The following is a 20531-nucleotide window of genomic DNA, read 5'->3' as shown; positions in this document are numbered from 1 at the left end:
CAGCCCAACAGTCAAGTGCGTTTTTGGCATTAGTACAAATCAATAGGAAGAAAGGAACAAGGGAAGAAGCTGTTTATGTCATTGAGCTTATAAAGGGAACTAGCAAAGGAATTATGGCTTTTGAAAAGTATAACAGACAAAGTCATTTTGAACAACACACTTTATCAGTTATTGCGGCTATAATATATTACTAATACATAATGCAAACATCAGGAAATATTTTGTTCACCACCACTGATTCCTCAAATCTATGAGGCTATTCCACTCATGGTTCTTCTTTAAATGAGCACTGACTATGAGAAGACCTTGACGTGTTGTTGTTGCAGTACAGATACTGTTTTTACAATGAGGTTAGGTAACCACCGAGTTTCATTCCACAGATAAACACTTTTCTTAAGGTTAGCTGACAATCTGTTTTAGCATAATGGTTGGGGTTGAGGGTGGCTGCTTGCTTTGGTGTCTGAGGGGGGCCCTCACATCAGGGACAGTATTTGCTAGGGAAATAGCTACAATTTTTTTAAAATGATGATCTTACATCATGAACAACCACTGTGTGACAATTTAAACTCTGTAGAACACAGACTAGTGCTTTAAAAACATGTAAACTGCACTATAAGAATGACAAGAACCTAACTTAACCTGCTCGACAGATATCTAAAGGTTTAATATTTAAGACTGAAGAATGAAGAAATGAAGACTGAAAGACGAACCAACACACAAAGCGACACAAAAACATAGAAACAGTGGCAAAAGAAGACAAAAGGCCATATCACTCAAAATGAAGAATTATTCTGATTTCATTTTATTGCACCATCTGTAACCATATAACCATAAAGTAATATTGGGACATATCTTTTCCTGCTGTAAAGCACATAATATACAGTAATGTCTCAGAAAATGAAAGACTAGATTGACATGCAAAGCAGACCCTATAGAAAACCCTATTTAGAAATACAGTTGAAACACAGACACACAGAGGCACTGACAGAAGCAACTGCGTGAAACATGTGAGCCTTCAATGAAGAAAGATTGTGATAATAAAAGGTTGCAATTTTATAGGATGACACAAGTATTTTGGTGATTTATGTTGATCAGCTTAACTGTTAAATGACAAAAGACTACACCAGAAACAAACCAAATCAAACGTTGTCTCTGGTGCCTGTTATTGAGTACTATGATAGGAGTTAGCGCGCAACACAATCTGTTGTGCTGGCTCAAGGCTGATTGTAGGCGTCATGCTAAAATGTTAGCATACACCAAAAACAATTAATCTTATCCATGTTAAAAAGGTTGTTTATGTTCATTCGATGTGGATCAATCTGGTCAATTCCTAATCCACTTAATAACCGCTGGCACAGATACTGGTTTGGGATGTATGCTAACAACAAGATCATAAAACAACACTCACAGCTGTTTTAAACTTACTTGCAGAATCTTTAAAGACACTTAGCTTACATTTGATCATATTCTTAGACACAATATTGGCATGTTACATTATGATCAGTGATACCAGGCAACATGCTAACACCGTGGTTTAAGCCAGGGGTGTGATGCCACATTAGCATACATTCTGTTAAATCATGTTTTATTGCACATGGAGACACATGGAGGATTTTGGTGTCTGCTCTCATCATTTAATAGCTTTCTGATCAACCAACCATTTAAACAGGTGTTGCTTCACTTTTAATATTTAATGGAGATCAATTTTGTTTTTCCTGAACCTTAATTTATCAACAGAAGCTAAAAAATGGCAGTTTTCTAGCATTAGCAGTTGATCAGACATCGTGGTACAGTACTTATTGCCAAAACTCTTTTAGATACAGGACTATTGTCTTTTGAGTAAAACTCCATAAAGTGACTTTACTGGTAACAAGCTCCTGATCATTTACTGCACTTGGCAAATTTAACTGCTCAGAAGTAAAGTTTCAGATCACACAAAGACATGAAGGAAGTTACACCCAAACACTTACAGCTACAGAATACACATGAAACAAACAGAAGACAGCAAGACACAGAAAAACTTTGGTCTTTAGGTTGATACATTCGTTATAGGGAGAAGGCTGATTTTTATCGCTGTTGCATTTATTCAAGTTGGACTCAACTCCAGGTTTACTGGAGTTGAATCTACAGGGAAAAAGTGCTCAGCCTGATGTTTACAATGGAAGCACAGACATAGATTAAGTTAACTGCTGTTTTTTGTGTTGTTGTTCAGGACTGAATGACAGAACTACTGAACTCATACAGTTTTCTCTGACATAATGATTTCAACATTATGTGTAACAATATTCTGGGAGTAAACTTTCCAGATGTGAGACAAAAGCGTTTCCATCAATCCATTCCCTAAACCCACCTAGTATAAAACCACTGTAGCTTTTTAGGAAAACTACATCATAGTAAATAGTATCAAACTACTCAAAGCACAGGTCATGAAAACATTATGATTTTTTTCCTTTTCAGACATTGTTCTTTTTTAAATATTGATATTGGGGATTAGATATCATAGATTGTGCTTCTTTTTTATTTATCAGTAAATAAACAGATACTAAAACTGCTCTTCATGTATATTGGTAATGTACATAATCTACTGTATATACCAGAATTACTACTTATATATAACAAAAGAAGAAACGGCCCATGTTCCTTGGCTTTTCTGTCTATAACCAAAGCCTCATGCCTACAACAGTAAGAATGTGAGAAGCTCGAGACAATTACGGAGATAAATCTAAAACCTTCAGCTTTTTCATTTATTTTGAACAGAAGGTTGAGTAAACACATTTCTCAAAGGCAGAGCTGCTTTGTGCAAAGACATCATCTCTCATAATTTTTCTTGTGGAGTTCAAATTTGGTGATGTTTGACATGTATATTTGTGTCAGGTGGGCCCAGGACAGAACCCTGTGGAACCCCTGCTTTTCTGTCTAAGAATAGTATGAGTCGTAAACAGTGTTTGGATTAGTGTTCATAGCAACGGTGTTAGGATGACCAACAAGTTGTGATGCCAAGCAAGAGCAGTGTGCAAGATATTCTTCTTTTCGCATCACAAAAGCAAACTGGCAAAACCTTTTCAAAACTCACTCTCAACTCTCTTCAAACTGAGCCGTCCTGGAGGATTACTGCCTCAAAAGCTGCTCTGCCTCCAAGAAATACAAGAACTAAAACTACAGTTTGCAAAACATGGACACACACCGACCGACAGAGAAGTTAACTGACTTGGTAACAGCATTAGCTCTTTTATATTGCTGCCAGATGTGTGCGTTTACAGCTGTTTGTGTGTGTGTGTTTGTTTTCAGTGTGCATATTGCCCAGTGTGTGCAAGCTTGGGATGACTGTTCAGCTGTGTGTGTGCTGTACTGTGTGTGTGTGTGTGTTTGTATAAGCCACGGTTGGTGAGAAGGCTGTGATTGCGTGTGCACAGACACAGTTGTGTACTATGTCGGCTATGTGGAATGATGCATTATTAGGAAAACAAAAAGGCAAAATAAAGAAAATATGAAGCAGATATACTGTGTATTCCAACACACACCTCTCCCTGCTGTCAGCACAGCACCCGTCAGAGCTTCATCAGGACACGTTTAACACTTTCCAACCTGAAATCTTCACTATTTATGATTCTATCCTATAAATATACATATTTATTGAGAGCAAAGTTCTTCTGATGAGTTGTAACTTTAGTCTAAGGCCATGATTTGTTTCTCAGTGACAGATGTCAGAACCAGGAACCATGGCAAACCTCTGGCAGCTGCTAATGGGAAGTCCCGTTTGAGAAGAGATACATGCTTAAATAATCTCATATTTCAAGGCTATTGAGAAAATAAATTAGGAAAAAATAAGATAAAATAAAGGTTGCTAGCAGTAAAAAAGGGGTCCATGTGGACACGCGATCTGAACCCCCCGACACACCTAAGCTTCTTCATTAAAGGCAGTTCACTTCAGCTGAATTGTGAGGGAGATCCCTGAATTCATGCTTCATACACTGTTGTTTCCAACTGCTCTTTGAGTTGTGTTGAGCTGAGTGTTACGGGGTCCCGACAGGTGATCCTTTGAGGCTGCTGAGGGCCGCGTGGATCCTGAAGTGCAGTCTGGACTCCATGGAATAGTCCTTGTAGTTTGTCCTGATGAAGAAGAAATCATTCAGAGTCTCAAATAAATAAACAGGAATTTTGTTATTTCTGCACTTTATTTGGGTTGGTTCTCGCCTGTAAGCCCCAGGCCACCCAAGAATCCCTTTGTGAAATGACTTTGGTATTTCTCAGCACAAATAGGTTAAATACCACAAAGAAATACCTTTGCTAGTTGGACAGGTACACAGGTGTATCAGACTTCTCAGACAGGTGTATGTAGGTGAGTATAAAGGTGAGTACATGTATACAGACACGGTTAGCTTTGTGAAAAGAGGTGATTATGGGCATAAGGTATGCAAGTGCATTCAGAAGTAAATTTAGATGTATACAGAAATACAGTCATGGTTTGAATGTATATAACAGTGAGGAGTGTATAAAGATGTACAGAGGTGGAGACAAAAGGTGAAAGTATAAAAGCTTCATATTCAAAGATCATAAATGTGTATGAAGCTACAGTGTAAAGAGGTGTATACAGGTGTTCAGAGTACCACAATGTATTTAGGTACATAAACATTTATACAGAGATACAGAGGTGTTTAGAGGTGCACTGATGTGTCATCTTGCAAACAAGTATAGAGCAAAAGGTGTATAGAGGTATGTATGTAGAAATATGCAGAAGTATACAAAGTTAAAACAAAGTTAAGTAGAGACATATAAAGGTATATAATATAACATAATAGAATATGCATATTTTCAAGCACATTTTAAACTAAATACTGTGTACACACACACACACACACACACACACACACACATATATATATATATATATATGAATTTATACTTACTTGGCATTTTCAATGTATGTGGTGGCCTTGGTGAAGTCTCCCTGTTGTTTATACAGCAGACCCAACTCATAGAGAGTGAAGGGAATCAAGTAGTGATCATATCTGATACGACTTTCACTGCAAGTACACACAACAACACAAACAGAGTTTATCTTACCCCTCTCACTTTCTCAGAAGACAAACACTAAGTACCTGAGCCTGTTTGTCTACATGCCTTTGTGTGTGTGTGTGTGTGTGTGTGCATATGTTACCTGGACAAGACCTGTGTGAAGCAGAGCTCAGCCTGCAGCAACCTGCCCAGGTGTTTCAGACAGAGGCCCTTCAACATCTGGACCAGACAGCTGTCATCTGGATGAAACTCTGATGGGTCTGAACAATAGAAAGAGAGTGAGACAGTCATGCTGTATTGTTGGGTCTTAGTAACATTGTCCTGACTTTGTATTAACAACATACTAAAATTCAAGTGTGTAAAAACAATGACACTGAATATATTTGAATGTCATTTCCAACATTCTTAGACATTTATATCACATTCATCTTAAAAATAACATTAAAACAAAAGTGGTGCTTTCAGTAAGGATAGTCTGTAAAATGTTGTATTATTTATTTACCAACCTTACTTGAGTTCACGTTTTGTGTTATAGTAGATATATAGTAGAAACTATTTGCAGCATACAAAGCAACACAAGACACAGTGTCTCAAGATACAAACAATGACAGCTCCTTCCTCACTATAACAGATCCCTCTTTCAAACCTGAGTTTAAAATGATTCCAGCCATGACACAGCTGAAGTTCTGTGGGTGACTAATTCCATGTACTGATCCCATATCAGCTCTAAAAGAGAGTTTATGAAAGGGCACTTCACACTTCCCCACAGGTGCACCCCTGGTTGCTGTGCCAGAAGCCCTCAGAGGAGCCACCAGGCCCCTGAGCACCTCAGGAGCCGAGTCATTTAGACATTTTTAGATTTTAGCGAGTTTAACATTAGCAAATGTAATGAAATGATCCAAACACACACACACACACACATACACACACACACACACACACACACACACACACACATATATTCCACTGTGTCATCTGCATACATGCTAAAACACACCCTGTGACATAACATGAGTAAATCATTTCTATATAAACTGAGGAGAAGTGAGCCAAGGACAGAACCCTGTGGAACCCCTGTTTTACTGTCTAAGAATAGTAAACAGTGTTAGCAGTAGCACTGGTGCTCTGAACTCACTGGGGTCACTGCGTAGCTGCTCCTCAGCTGCCTCGATGGTAACTAGCAGGGCCTCAGTGCAGTCGGCTCTCTTCCCTACGATGGTGAAACCATTCCAAACGTACATCATCTCCTACGGAGAGAAAATATCTTCCATTATTACTCGATTTATCTGAATGTGAAAGACGTAGAACTGGTTCCACTGATGTGTGTGTATTGCAGAAATAACCAGTGCATACCAGTGCAGGGACGACCAGAGGGATGCGGTTAGCAGCTTTGTAGCGTCTGGACTTCCTCACTGCAAATTTCTCCGTCGGGATCGACTTCCCTGCCAGGCGTTGTTTCAACCCCTCCACCTGCCTGCACACACAGTCCGGTTCATCACCACCTTTCACATTTTCATTTTATGCATCATTATTATGAAATATTGATTGTAAATTTAACTCTAACTTTAACCCTTCCAACAGCCCCTTGAAGAAAGGAGGACTGGAAAAATATCCTTTCTGAAAACGTTGTCACTTTTCACTTTACATTTTCTCACGCTCACTCATTCTCTGAATGTTTTCATGTTAAATGTGGAGGCAGACTGACCTAAAGAGCTCAACAACGTCTTCCCCCGTCTTCTGCACCTCCTCCTCTGACATCATACTGAGGATGGCTGCCTTCTGGTACACATAGATGGCCTGAGGAGGGTAAAAGTGGAGATAGGATTTCACTTCTCAGTCAGCTCAGTCACAGAATTTCTTTGACTTGTGGATTAGCCAACATTCCTGCCATATTACTGTATTATCCCTCCCACAGAAGGAGGGATAATGAAGAATCATCTCTTAAAGATCAAAGCATTTTGTGAATAGTTTTTGTAACAACTAACAGCTCACTCTCCATTAGAAAAAAACCCCAAAATATAACCAAATCAGTCAATGAAAACCGTCTCTTTCAGTAAACAGCACAAGAAAATCAAAATGAAAGCTCCAGTGTCATGAGATTACATCAGCTGTCTCTGTAATCTTACCAGAAGTACACATCATTTTCTCTGTTTTCAGATACTGGTGATCTGGAGGTATGATGTAGCAAAAATGTCGGAAGAATTTTTCTTTGTTTTACAAAGAACACAAAGTTTCAAGGCTGAATATGAGACAAAATTACTCTGATTAAACTGAACTGTAGAAATGTAATTACACCGTCTTGAATATGTGTGCGCTGTCTTTAATTGTGCACGTTCACCTTGGACCAGCGGCTCTCCTTGCACAGCAGGTCAGCGTAGCGGTACGCCTGCTGCCACTCCTGTTGGTAGGAGTGGGTCCACATCAGCTCCCAGTAACACAGGTGGTGGATCTGCTTCCATTCCTGCTGGCTGCTGATGCACTCCTCATATCTGGCCCGGGCCTGAAACACACAGTACTCTTTACAAAGGAAGGACAGGGCCGAGGGCCTGAACGAAGGAAAGGGATGAAAGACAGTGAGAGAATTCTGAAAGCTCAAAATTCATAACTTAAATTATTAATTATTTTTTAACACATAATTTAAAATTTGTGAATTTTACTTCTTACTCATACATGGCTGCTGCTGTGTTTTACTTCTATCAGTGATGACAAAGTTTAACACTTTTAAAAAGTACAAATTTGAAAAATGTTGGAAAGTGAAGACATTTTTAGAAAATGTAGACACGTTTTAGAGAACTAAAACTTTTTTGTAGGGTGGGGACATTTAATACAGTGGGGACATTTTGGTAAATTTTGGAAAGTATATTTAGGATGGTAAATTAAAATTTTGGAAATTGACAAAAAATGAGGACATTTTTGGGAAAAGATTGTTACTACTACCAAAGTTCTGTTTGAGTTTATGTTAAGGTTTGGAAATGTATTCGTGAGGGTCCATGAGGGTCCTCACAAACTTAGAAGCACAAATGTGTGTATATGTTTCAGACCTTCTCAAAGTTTCCTCGCAGTGTGGCGATGCGGGCGGAGTAGAAAAGAATAATGGAGCCCTGAGAGAAAAAAAATAAACCAAATGTTAATTTCTATTTGAACATATTTCATTAGCCAATCACTGGTTGACTTACTTTGGGATATTTGTGTTGGTATGGCTCCAGCAGAGCTTCAGCCTCCACCAGGTTCCCCTCCCCAGTTCCTTATCAAACACAACATCAACACTGTTATCTTCAGCCATTAACCCATTCACAACAGCATGAAAACTACCTGAGGACCAGTTTTATCTCTAATACTTCATGCTTTTGAGATACAGTACGTGCACCAAAAAGGCCCGACCTCTGAATTGCTCAACAAAAAACAAGACATGGCTCTGGAGTGTGTGTGTGTGTGTGTGTGTGTGTGTTTTCCTACCAAGTATCAGTGAGACATATGTGTGGTAAAAGAGCAAAGTCAGAGCGCTGAGGATCGATCGCAAACTGTGACTGGAGGCCCCCTCCCTCAGCTGAGACAAACCAAACCCCTGCAAGGAAACGAACAAGTCTGTTGTTAATGTCTGTGTGAAGCAGCTGCAGTAACAGAGGACAGGTAAGGTTCTTAAATAAATCATGTATTACTGTGAGTAAATTATTGAAAGTCACATGGAAAAACTCTGAGGCTGAACTCACCCTGTTTCCTGAGAATCCAATGAACTCCAGCAACCTCAGAATCCTCTGAGGGAGGAGAGACAACATCTAAAAAGATAGAGAAAGAGAACACTATCACATTATACTGAAATTACATGTTCAATTGATCAGACTGTTGTATTTTATACTGTATCTGTGTAAATCTATATGTGTGATTTGCCAGAATGCTGAAGACATAGGCCTAATTATGACAGATAAAAGAAAAAAAACAGATATTAAAAAAACAGGGAACAGAGTAGTTACACTCCCCATCCTCATTAACTGACTGAATCACAACAACAACCACTTTTAAATCCCATGATGTAGGCTGAGACACAAAACACCATAAAATGTTATAACACAATAACCAAAACATTAGAAAAGACCAAAAACTTTGATGTGGCTTTAAAAACCCACCAGGTTGAAGGACCCGATGCCCAGCTTGACCCCGCCCTCAAACTGTCTGAATGAATCGGACTGGCCGGCCAGATCCTGAGTGACATTCAGCACATTCTGACAGTCCCTATTGGAGGACATGAAACACCGTTAAAAACTGTTACACTAAAATGTGGAGCATTTAATGTGAACATAAATATGAAGTTTGAATTAAAATAATCTGCATTTAAGAACTGACATCTTGGAATTTGAATCAAGGCCTGGTTACTGTGACGAAATCAGTTCATCTCAGTGGAATCTGTTTTCATCTCCGAGATTCTACTGAACCCTCTCTGTCACAACATGGCTCCACAAAAGGGGAGTGGCTAATGGACATCTATGGGTCTGTAATACAAATATGTCTTTTGAAAAAACTCTGACCTTGTTGTCCCATTAGCGTTCATGAGCTTGGAGAGCTTTTTATCAACTTCAATAACTCTTTATTGATTGAACTGAGAGAGCAGTGGTCACTATGTTGAACGGAGCATCAACAGTTGAGGAGAGAAGGAACCACCGCAGCGACCTCTGCAAACATTAGTTCAGTGAGATATTTTACATTTGCTGACAGTTTGAATCCATCACTCACTTGTAGATCTGGTAGCTGGTTCGAATTTTGATGCCTCCTTTGATAAAACTGATCATGTTCTCATCCTGGAGAAGAGATAGAGAGGAATACTGACATTTTATTCTATTAGCTTACGCCCATATCCACAGCATCTTCAGTAAAATCAGTACCAGTCCAAGTGCCACTAAGTGTATAATGGGTGCAAAATAACACCGATACATGAACAAGTCATACTGAGGTTTAAAAGCACAGCATGGAGGAAGTTTTACTCCATGGAGGTCAGCCAATCAGAAGAATCTGCTTAACCTTTCATACTCTTTCAGTAAAACTATACCTTTAAAAAAGGACATTTAGAAGAAGCAACATGAGCATCTATCTAGTGGCCACTTGAGGAACTGCAGCTTTAAAGGGAACAGGAAACAGACATTAAAATTCGGACCTGTACAAACGTCAGTGTGGCTTTCTGTAGCAGACACTCAGCGTAGCAGATCTCTGCATGCATCTCTTCTGCAAACACACCAACACAACATAATGACTTCCTGCTTCTTTGCATTTTATTTTGTGTTTTCTTGGCTGCCTGCAGACTTCAGCTGTCAGTCAAACCATGGGAGCGGGGCATGTGTTTCTGTACCTTCCTGCAGGTTGGACTGCTTACTGATCAGACTGGACAAAGATCCAACCATCGAGTTCTTCTTCCTGAACCTGTAGAAATAGATGGAGGACACTAAATTTCAAAAGACACAGACTGATGTATCAAATTAAGATGAAATGACATTAAAATCCTCTTTAAAAACCTGCAGTTTGTTGGCAACAGGCAGATAAAAAAGTGGAATTTGTCTAAATTTAATCATTCGCATCGGACAAACCGGGAACATCTTTCACACCTCAGCAGTGGAGGAACATTTGAAAGAAATATGTCTTCTTTAGTCACTATAAATGAAAATGTTTGGACCGTTGGGATTGAGCCAGGACTGAATTTATTGAAGTGATTTAATATATAAAAATAATAGTAACTGGAGGGCAGTGAGTCTGTGCGAGAGCTGGGATCAGTCTGAGTTTAGCAAGTTTAGCATTGAAAACATTTGGTCGTTTATTTTGGTCCAGCTCCACTCTGGGCCCTTTGAAAGAACCACACAGTGGCCCCCCCGTCTCACCTCTGACAGGTGTGTAATGCCTCCTTGATGGTTGCCATGGCAGTCTGGATGTCTCTGTGTTCGAACGTCATGGTCGCCTGCATCACCAGGATGCTGCTGTAACCCAACGCATGGTACATACTGTCCTTCCACCTGCACACACACACACACACACACACACACACACACACACACACACACACACACACACACACACACACACACACACACACCACACACAAAGCAGCATTACTAGTACCAGGAGTACAAGAATCCAGAGGAAGTGTTGCAGTATCAGTCGTATGGAAACATCAAAGCAACGTGAAAAATACCAATAATAGTTGTATCAGTAGCAATTAAAACCTATAATCAAAAACAAATGGACGTCTACTTTTAAACTATATGGACCTTTGGAAATAGCAGTGATGATTACATAACACAAACACAAACACACATGCACACACACACAATGATGACAAAGACATGTATTGCCGTGGTTACCATGGTTTGAGGAGATCCAGGGCTTCAGAGAACTTGTTGTTGAGGACCAGATTGAGAGCACACTGAGTCTCCTGGATGGCTGTCTGCAGGTCCATCTGACAAGCCCTGTACACACACACACACACACACACACACACACACACACACACACACACACACACACACACACACACACACACACACACACACACACAAGAAAGTGAAGATAAATCCGCAAATCAAAAAAACAAAACAGGAAGTGACTAAAAGCGAAAGAGACAAGAGACTGACAGGAAATGATGTGCAGCTGAGTGTGTGTATCATCTTTACACAGACACACACACACACACAAAGCATGCTTCTATGTGTGTGTGTTTGTACTCACGCAGGTATCCGGTCGTAGGCATCTTCAAAGCAGTCCTAGAAAACACAGAAACAGTCTGGTTAGATTCATCCTCCAAATGTCAACATCGTCATCATTATCAGCCGTCTGATTGGCTGCTTGTGGGGGTGTGGTCACTCAGTTCAGTGTGGTCTGGCCACCACACAGGTTCACTTCAGCAGACAGGCCAGAGCTGCGCCCCCTGCAGGACCCCCTGACATCCGGAGTCAGGAAACAGGCAGAGGAAATAGCTCGCACCCACGTACAAATCACTGAACGGGCCTTCCAGGCACAGGCCCAGGGGCCCCAAGAGTCAGGGGGCCCCCGGGCCTGAGACACTGTATGAAGTGACTGTGGTTTGAAAGTCAATGAGACAACCACAAAGAGATGCAAAATAATCGTAACACAACCACAAAGAGATGCTGAATGACGAAAGAGAGACGTCGGGGCCCAGAACTCATACTCCTTCTCCGTACCCTCTGAAGGCAGCATTAGTGATGTGACCCTTTGGGCTGTTCGAAGACCAGACGGGCTGCTGCACTCTGGACCATCTGTAAGGGTTTCACTGTGCATGAAGGGAGGTCTGTCAGAAGAACCATGGTCTGGACCAAGAGCTGGGTGGAGGACTGATTCAGGTATCAGGTAACTTCTAAGGTTCTAGGGGTCCTTGAAAAGGCTCAAGGTTGTGTGATATGTGTTCCAGTGGAGAACGCCTTGAAGTTTTGAGGAGGTTTCTCAGGTTATTTAGGGGGGGTTTGTGGGACCCTCTGGTTTGATGGGTCATGGACTGGGTTTTCAGGGTTGTGAAGGTGTTTATTAGGTCACTGGAAGGAATGAGTGAGGAGAGGAAGAGAAAGCACATGTTAGAAGAAGTTAAATGAGATATCTCCTCCTATCCACCTTTATCTAGTCTTTGTTTGGGGAGGGCCACCCAGTGGCCGTTAGAGGAGGTGCAGCTCATGTGATTCCTGTGAGGCTGCTGATTGGTTGCATCAGGTTTCTGTGTGATTTCAAAGGCATCAGCTCTGCATGAGTTCACTGTTTATTCAAGGAGTTTCAGCTTCTCATGATAAGATTATATACCCACACACACACACACACACACACACACACACACACACACACACACACACACACACCTCACACAGAGTCTTTAACCAACGCGTTTTCTATTTTTGCATCAACATGTGAACTTGAAAGCAACAGCATTGATTTCACTCACACTCACGCTCACGCTCACACACACGCACACACACACACACACACACACAGTCGTCTGTCTCTGGGGCCTCAGTAGCAGGCTAATAATAGCAGCCCTACTGGCTCCTTACATAATAACGTACAGCTGCAGTCACACATGCTCAGAGAAACTCTGTGCCTGAGGCTGCAGCGATCAACCCACAGTGGTCACACACACAGACAACCACACTTCAACACTGTGACCCACATACAAAACGCTGCTGTTTGTCCACTGAACAATCTGCTTGTCCAAAAAGACAAAAAAATATGTTTACAAAAACATTTATATCCAAGTGATGGCGCCATCCAGTGGCCACACCAATTATGACAGGAGCGAGGGAGAAAGTTAGCTGACGTAATGAAAAGAGAGACAGTCCACGTTAGGAGGAGGGCGGGGTGGATGTAGGGTCGACAAAACATCGGACATTAACGCATCAGCACGTTGCTTGTTTCCTGTTTCAAACAGTCAACGTTATTTCTTTGAACCATGACAATGATTGTTCTACCTTTAACATACACTAAATACACCTGAAACCTTGTGAGTACAGAGCCAGAGTGAGCATGAGTACACTGTGTCAGCCACTGCCAGTTACAAGCTAACAAACAACATAAACAAATACAAGATTCTGACTACGCTAACCGTTCTGATACGTCTGCTCGTCTCAGACGTATCTCTCTGATGTCTTGATACTCTGCTGTTTCACCTGGAGACCTGGAGCGAGCAGGTGGTTGCGGTGGGTGGGGTTTAAGGCCTGATCCAGGTGTCTCAATCAGGAAGTCAGAGTAGATGAGCTTTTTATGTGGGAAAATCAAATCCCATTTTCATGTTCATATGACTCCCTGTTGTTTAAAGACACACTTGAAAAATTGTAGATGATTCCCCAAAGGTCAAGAGGGTCAAATGTAGAACTGAGCTTCATGCAGCGCTTCATGGATAAAAATAAAGAGGGACGTGGGCGGATGGAAGGAAAGATGGAGGATGTTTATAGTCAGAATTGCCTCACAAACATCAGAAAATAAGTCTGTGTGTGAATCCAAGCAGACGCTCGCTGTGCACACACTCATCCTCTCTTTTCACACTTCCATCACTCTCTCTCTCTCCCATGCAAACAGATGCTCTCTCTGACATTCCCTCACACTCTGTCACTGTTTTTGTCAGTTTGCAAAAATCACAGTGATGCAAACACAAACGCAATAACCTGCTGCTGCTGCTGTGTGTGTGTGTGTGTGTGTGTTACCATGGCTAAATGCTGTCTCACCAGTCAGTCCAGCCCATTAACACACAGCACAATAGACTCTTAAATATGTTGTGACGGGTAAAGATTTGCAGCCCGGGTGTCAGCTGGATTTCTAACAGCTCCAGCTTTACAAATGTTTTTTTAAATAACAGGATTTTAATAAATAAAAAACTAGATAATATGAGCCGGCAACTAACATTTATTTTCATTTTTATTTATCTATTTCTTGATCAATACATGAATCATTTAGTTTATAAAATAACAAAAAATAGTGAAGTAGTTTCAGTTGTCTTGTTTGCTCTGTCTAAAACCCAAAAATATTCTTTTTACAATGATATAACACAGAAAACTATCCTCACATTTCAGAAGAGAATGGAGTTTTTCTTTAAATGATTAACCGATTATCAGATTTGTACATTTTCTGTGGATCTCTCCAGCTCCTCATTCCTGTACTAAATACTCAACACAAAACACAGAAAGTTCTTTCTTTCATTTTCCACTTCTCCATTCCTTTAATTCTTTGCCTTTTTATAATCAGCAGCTATTACGCAATTAAATGTGTTCTTAACTTTTTAACTTAAAAGGAAAAAATGTCTCCATATCACCGTCGACGACCACTTTTACACATTTCTAGTTTTCTATGACATAAAAACACGACATACACAGCTCCTAAATTGAAAATTCCTGTGAGAAATTTGAGTTTTCATTGCTGAAAAGGTTGTAAACACTAGAAAAAATTACCCTATCACATTTACAGCTAATGAATGGATGTTTTTTTTCTGAGGCTGACAGTGACCCCAAACTACGGTAAAATATTCCTGTGACCTAATGAAAGTTTAAAACTGACAGGAAGAGCGAGGTCAGGTAACTTTCTTACATACAGCAGGAAATAACGGGAGATTTTTCAGCACAGGCAGCAGGTCTGTTGTGTTTTTCAGTCTACAGCAGGATGAAAACAGGAGATGTGGAAAAAGCAGCAGCTGCACCAGTGTATGATATTACACACAAGAAGAGGTCAAAGTCAGAGCTTCTCTTGTGACAGCAGCGGCGTTCTAATCAATTAGTCAGAACCTACACACTGTGTCCTGTTACCAAAGAGACACGCTAAAACACAAACACCCCAGCTACTCTCAGAGAGGCTTGAAAACTCAGGAAAAACCCCAGACTGCCCTCACCGACCTTGAACCCTCCCCCCCCACCAGGAAGCAGTAAAACCATGTGGGCTCACCAGAACGTCCTTAAGGACGTCTGTAACCCCCTTCACCAATTTCCCAAACCTTGTAAGAACCACCAGAGGAGCTCAACAGCAGATTCATTAATTGCACCTTCGATGCTCGTCAGATAGGCTTTAACCTTCTCTGCCTTCAGGAATAACTTTAAGAATCTCAGACCCCACTATGTGATGTATCAAAACCATGCGATGACCTGTGGAACCCTCTCAAAGAACTTGGCACACTGTCAAAGATCCTTGAAGACCCATCAAACTTCCTGGTGCCCACTGAAGGACCCCTGTACTGTATTGTATCTGTATTTCACTTTTTACTTGATACAACTGATGTAGTCTCGACCTTTGACCTTAAAGAGGAAATAGAAAGCGGTGGGAGTCTAGTCGAGGAGAGGCAGACAGTGGTCTTGTGTTTTCTTAATTATCACGTTCTACTAACTCACTAGTCACACAACAGTCTGCATTCATCACCTGAAGTCCTCAGTGCCGTAGGTAAGATATAGTTACACTTAACAGCTTCTTGTGGGTAAAATAATGCAGCATTGTCCGGTTAAGCCTTTGCATTCACTACAAAACGGCTCCAAATGTCCAGGCAGTTGCACTTTTTGATTTTAACAAACATATATATTGAGAGATTGTCCAAAGGGTTTCAATAAGTTTCATTTAAACTTTGTAAGTTAAACTGTTTGTAAAGTTTCTGAACTGCACAAAAATGAAGATATTACTCATTTCTTTAGGGATTTTAGCAATCCTCATTGAGGAAACATTTCTCAGCCCCTCTACATCACCTTTATAAAGTCCCAAAACCTGCTGAGAGTACTTGGAAACTGTTAAGGGACAAGTAGAACCTGTGCAGAGAAGCCTTAAACCTGTTCAGAGAAACATCCATCTTACTTTGAAAGCCCTGTGACTTGTTCATTGAAAGAGGGAACCAGTCAAAGAGTATTGAAATCTTGGTCCTCCTTAGAGAACCAATGAAACCTCCTCTGGGAACCCTGCTGACCCTGAACAACCTCTATTGCTAACTTTTTGCAGCTTATCTGAAACGATGTACATTAATCTTAAATTGATATCAATAAAATGTCTACTTTGTCCATTATCAGGAAATGTGGGAGACTGGCTATAAACTGAAACTGCAATTCTGATTTGCAAAATGACTGAATCGTTAAATACTAAGTTCCCTTAAGGGGCAGAGTTTTAAATCTTTAAAGTTAAGCTGCTCAGTGGCCAACAATAGAGGACTGTATGAATATATGAAGGTAAAAAAAGATATTCTGTTTACTGTATTAATCCTCAGAGAGTTATTTACATTCCATTCATAAATGTGGGTTTTACCAAAGGATTGAGCTAAATGGCAGAATTGACTTCAGTTCCAAGAATGACATCGCAACTAAAAAGATCAAGGGTCAAAGGTCAGAGTCAACACATCCTCATTGGATGTTGTCAGCTGTGTTTCTGTCTGTCTCAACACAATGGACGAGACATAATTTCTGTCTAGGTGTTTGTGTCATCTCTTGTTGTGTTGCTTTCACTGTTTAAATTTTTTTATAAACACAGCTTGTCCTAAATTCCTCACAGCTCAACTGAAGTCAGCTGAATTCCTCTGTAATGTGATGAGTTAGACTGAAGGAGGCTGACAGAGGAATGTTTGTGAGCTCAGAGGAGGAGATGAACTGGCGATATATGACGCAGAAAAGCCCCAACACCAAGACCCAGCCCCCGTTCTCTACCTTAAGATTTGCAGTGGTTGTGAAAACAGAGAGTGACTGAACTGAGTTTCTGGAAAGTCTGCAAGGAAAAAAACACCATGAAACAATCTCCCTAGAAGCCCCCCAGAAGTAACGAGGCAATACCTGATGATCCCGATAAATCCACTAAGACTCCTTCAGAATCTCTCGATGCCTTGGCACCACATACCCAGGCCATGACTGATGCCTCCTAAATTTACCTCTGGTTACCCAAGAAGCTGTCAGATTCCCCAAGATCCTTTCAGGGAATCTTTGGAGCCAATCAGACATCCTCCACCTTAAAAACACCTTTCGGGTTCCTTTAGACCTCCTAAACGAGATATAACCCCCCCCATGCCCTCTAGATCCTTTTGAAAATCATAAACAACCAATTCAAAGATCTGTGTGATCCCCAGAAAACATCTCACATCCCTTCAAACATCCCGAAATAAATGGCATGGATGGATCCACCGAACCTCTAAAACAGCCCCTGAAGGATCTCTAGAACCATGGAGCCCATTCAAAGGCCCCTAAATCCAGTGTCCAGATTCAGTGAGCCTATGGAAGCACCTCTGAAACCCTTTCACAATCATAAAACCTCCTCAGCAATTTGATGAGACCTATTTAGGGCTTTCTCAAACCACAATAAAGTCCCCTGGAACCCCTACAAGTGGTCCTTGGGGAGACCCCAAAATCCCATGTCCAGACCCCTGAACCACCTCCACAGTTCCTTCCTCCTTAGAAACTAGTAGTGAGGCTGAACCTTTTCCAGACAGCAGTTGTATTGGGCCACTCCCCGTTTGAACAATATGGTTGGAACATCAGGTTTTACCAGAACCATAAAGGTTAAAAATTAACCTCACCAACTCCCTCTGCATTATGTGACCATGCAGGATTTCTGCCCTGATCTCTGACCGGTGATTACGGACATTTTCACCTCCATAATTTAGATTCAGCCATTCGTTCAGCCATTTTGGATCAGAATAAACACAGCGAGGTTTGAGCCTCAGAAAGCAACCCTCATATTCTCATCCAGTTTCCTGTGTTTGTTGTGCATCAGACAGCCTGTGGTTGAAATCAGATCTATCATTTGCATGAGCACACACACATATATCCATCCACACACACGCGCACGCATGCACACAGCACAATAAACCACAGCCTCCAAAATGACCAAAATGTTCAATGTCTAAAACTGTTCCAACAAAAACTGAACATTCACGAAGGGAGGATTTAGTAGCACAGACTGGTTTTCTTAGTAAACTGGCAACTGAGTGTATCAGTGGTTCCAAACCTTTTAAAATGAATCACAGGTCAAAAGAAAACAGCAATAAGATAATAACAAAATTAGGAATCTGATGTAGTTTCTTTCTTCTAACTTGTGTTAGGAACCACTTGTAGGTATAATAGAGTTTATGTAAAATGAATGCTTCTTTCAGAGAGCAAAATGTTCTAAAGTTATAGATATACATATAAGCTACTTATTGCTCTGGGTGATTGTCAGAGTTAAAAACAGCACATTGTATGGGACTGGAAAAAATAACTTAGCATATGAAGAAATGTCTTTATCTAAGGTCGTGTTGATGTTGGGAATCTTGGCATGAATTATAGTTTGAATGTAAATGTAATGATATGAGATATATTAACTTAATTTTTAGGTGTATCTAATAAAAGTTGCTCATGAGTGCAGATGCCCATAGAAAAACAATAACAGTGAACAACGTCGTTGATAAGGTGTATTTCATTTAGAAAAAATACTATTGATATATTGTGTGTAGTGATGCAACTGAATATTAGGGCACTTTAAACTCAATATAGTGTTGATCACTATGGGAATAACACAACAGAAGCAATATAGAAATATAGAATTACTATGAGATATTATAAAAGATATGGGTCTAAAGTCAAATATAATAAATAGAGTCATAGGAACACTATGTATGAGACTATATAGAGTAAAGAGTAAAGACAATACTATAGTTCCCTGTACAATTGCTCCTTGATGACATTGTAAATACAGTTTCTGACCCTCTGAAAATGTCCATGTTAAGAAATTATGCATCATTCATAAAACTATTTGTTAAAAGGGATTACCTTGAAAATATATCACAGGCACCACAGAAAAATCACAGAAGTACTAATGTTAGATAATATAATGTTATAGGAAATATGGTCACTAAAGCCTATATACAAGTATACGGGAATACACACACACACACACACACACACATATGATGCCATAGGAAATAACAGGGACACTGTTTGTGAGGTCTCTATAGGAACTCAATGTAAAATCATGTGTAGAACAGAACATAGACTGAACAGTGACCATCCCAAACACTGCAGGGGCACATGAACGCATCACAGGGCAGCGGTGTAATGTCTGTAGAGATATGGTCGGGATGAATATGCAGTGACCCACCTCCTCCTCCGCCGTCGCTCCGTTGCCTACGTGGGCCATGTCCTCCCACAGGTCCGCAGGTCGACCAGGTTCCACTGCTGCTCTGCTGCTATCAGGAGAACCACAGTCCCATTTCTGTCCGTCCTCCAGCTGCAGCCCGAACCTCTGGATCCTCTCCCGCTGCAGATGTGCGTCTTATCCCCCTGCCTGAGAGAGGTGAGAATGATTCTTTTATCCGGCTCGTCCTCCTCCTCCTCCGGGCGATGTGGTTTCACCGATCCCCTGCTCTCTCTCTCTCTCTCTCTTCCGTGAAGAGGAAAAAAAACCGTCTACGTTTCTCACACACACACTGACAGAAAACACACCTCCCATATTTCCGTTTCTCCGCCTCCAAACAGAGAGAGAGCGAGAGAGAGCGAGAGAGAGAGAGAGGGAGAGGGAGGGAGAGAGAGAGAGAGAGGGAGAGAGGGAGGCAGAGAGAGAGAGAGACAGAGAGGCAGAGAGAGAGGGAGGCAGAGAGAGAGAGAGTGAGAGAGAGAGAGGGAGGCAGAGAGAGAGAGAGAGAGAGAGAGGGAGAGACAGAGAGAGACAGAGAGGGAGAGAGAGAGAGAGAGAGAGGGAGAGGCAGAGAGAGAGAGAGTGAGAGAGAGGGAGAGAGAGAGAGACAGAGACAGAGAGGCAGAGAGAGAGAGAGAGAGAGAGAGGGAGAGACAGAGAGAGACAGAGAGAGAGAGACAGAGAGAGAGAGACAGAGAGGGAGAGAGAGGGAGAGAGAGAGCGAGAGGGCGCCTGTCTGTTCAGTTCCACCAGGTGCATTATGATTCATACAGATATACTGAATAACCTTTCATAATTATTTTCTAATGTAACCTTTAAAAAAACAATCAAAAAAATATATTAATATCAATTTTTTGAGAAAAAGTGATTTTAAAAAAATCAAGTAATAATATTTAAAAAGTAAAGCTCCTACCACTGTTTACTCT

At 40.9% G+C, this 20531-nt stretch overlaps 1 protein-coding gene across 1 annotated transcript; it reads right to left on the bottom strand.

Moving 5' to 3' along the window:
* Positions 1-779: 779 nt before the first annotated feature.
* On the bottom strand, positions 780-19893 carry LOC139607192 (tetratricopeptide repeat protein 39B). The gene is made up of 19 exons (XM_071459886.1): positions 19570-19893; positions 11722-11756; positions 11358-11462; positions 10878-11009; positions 10355-10425; positions 10163-10230; positions 9745-9809; positions 9141-9246; positions 8727-8792; positions 8473-8581; positions 8193-8260; positions 8058-8117; positions 7355-7516; positions 6722-6813; positions 6370-6490; positions 6152-6263; positions 5159-5276; positions 4908-5024; positions 780-4110 (listed from the first exon to the last, which is right to left on the bottom strand). The coding sequence occupies exons 1-19, from the start codon at positions 19606-19608 to the stop codon at positions 4014-4016; spliced, it is 1743 nt and encodes a 580-aa protein (XP_071315987.1). The 5' UTR covers positions 19609-19893; the 3' UTR covers positions 780-4013.
* Positions 19894-20531: the final 638 nt, after the last annotated feature.

This window comes from Trachinotus anak, unplaced genomic scaffold, assembly GCF_046630095.1.
Source record: "Trachinotus anak isolate AG129_WGS33_773 ecotype Australia unplaced genomic scaffold, CSIRO_AGI_Tana_v1 ptg000023l, whole genome shotgun sequence".
Taxonomy (NCBI): Eukaryota; Metazoa; Chordata; class Actinopteri; order Carangiformes; family Carangidae; genus Trachinotus; species Trachinotus anak.
The sequence above is the reverse complement of the archived record's forward strand: the minus strand, read 5'-3'. Positions and strand labels throughout refer to the sequence as shown.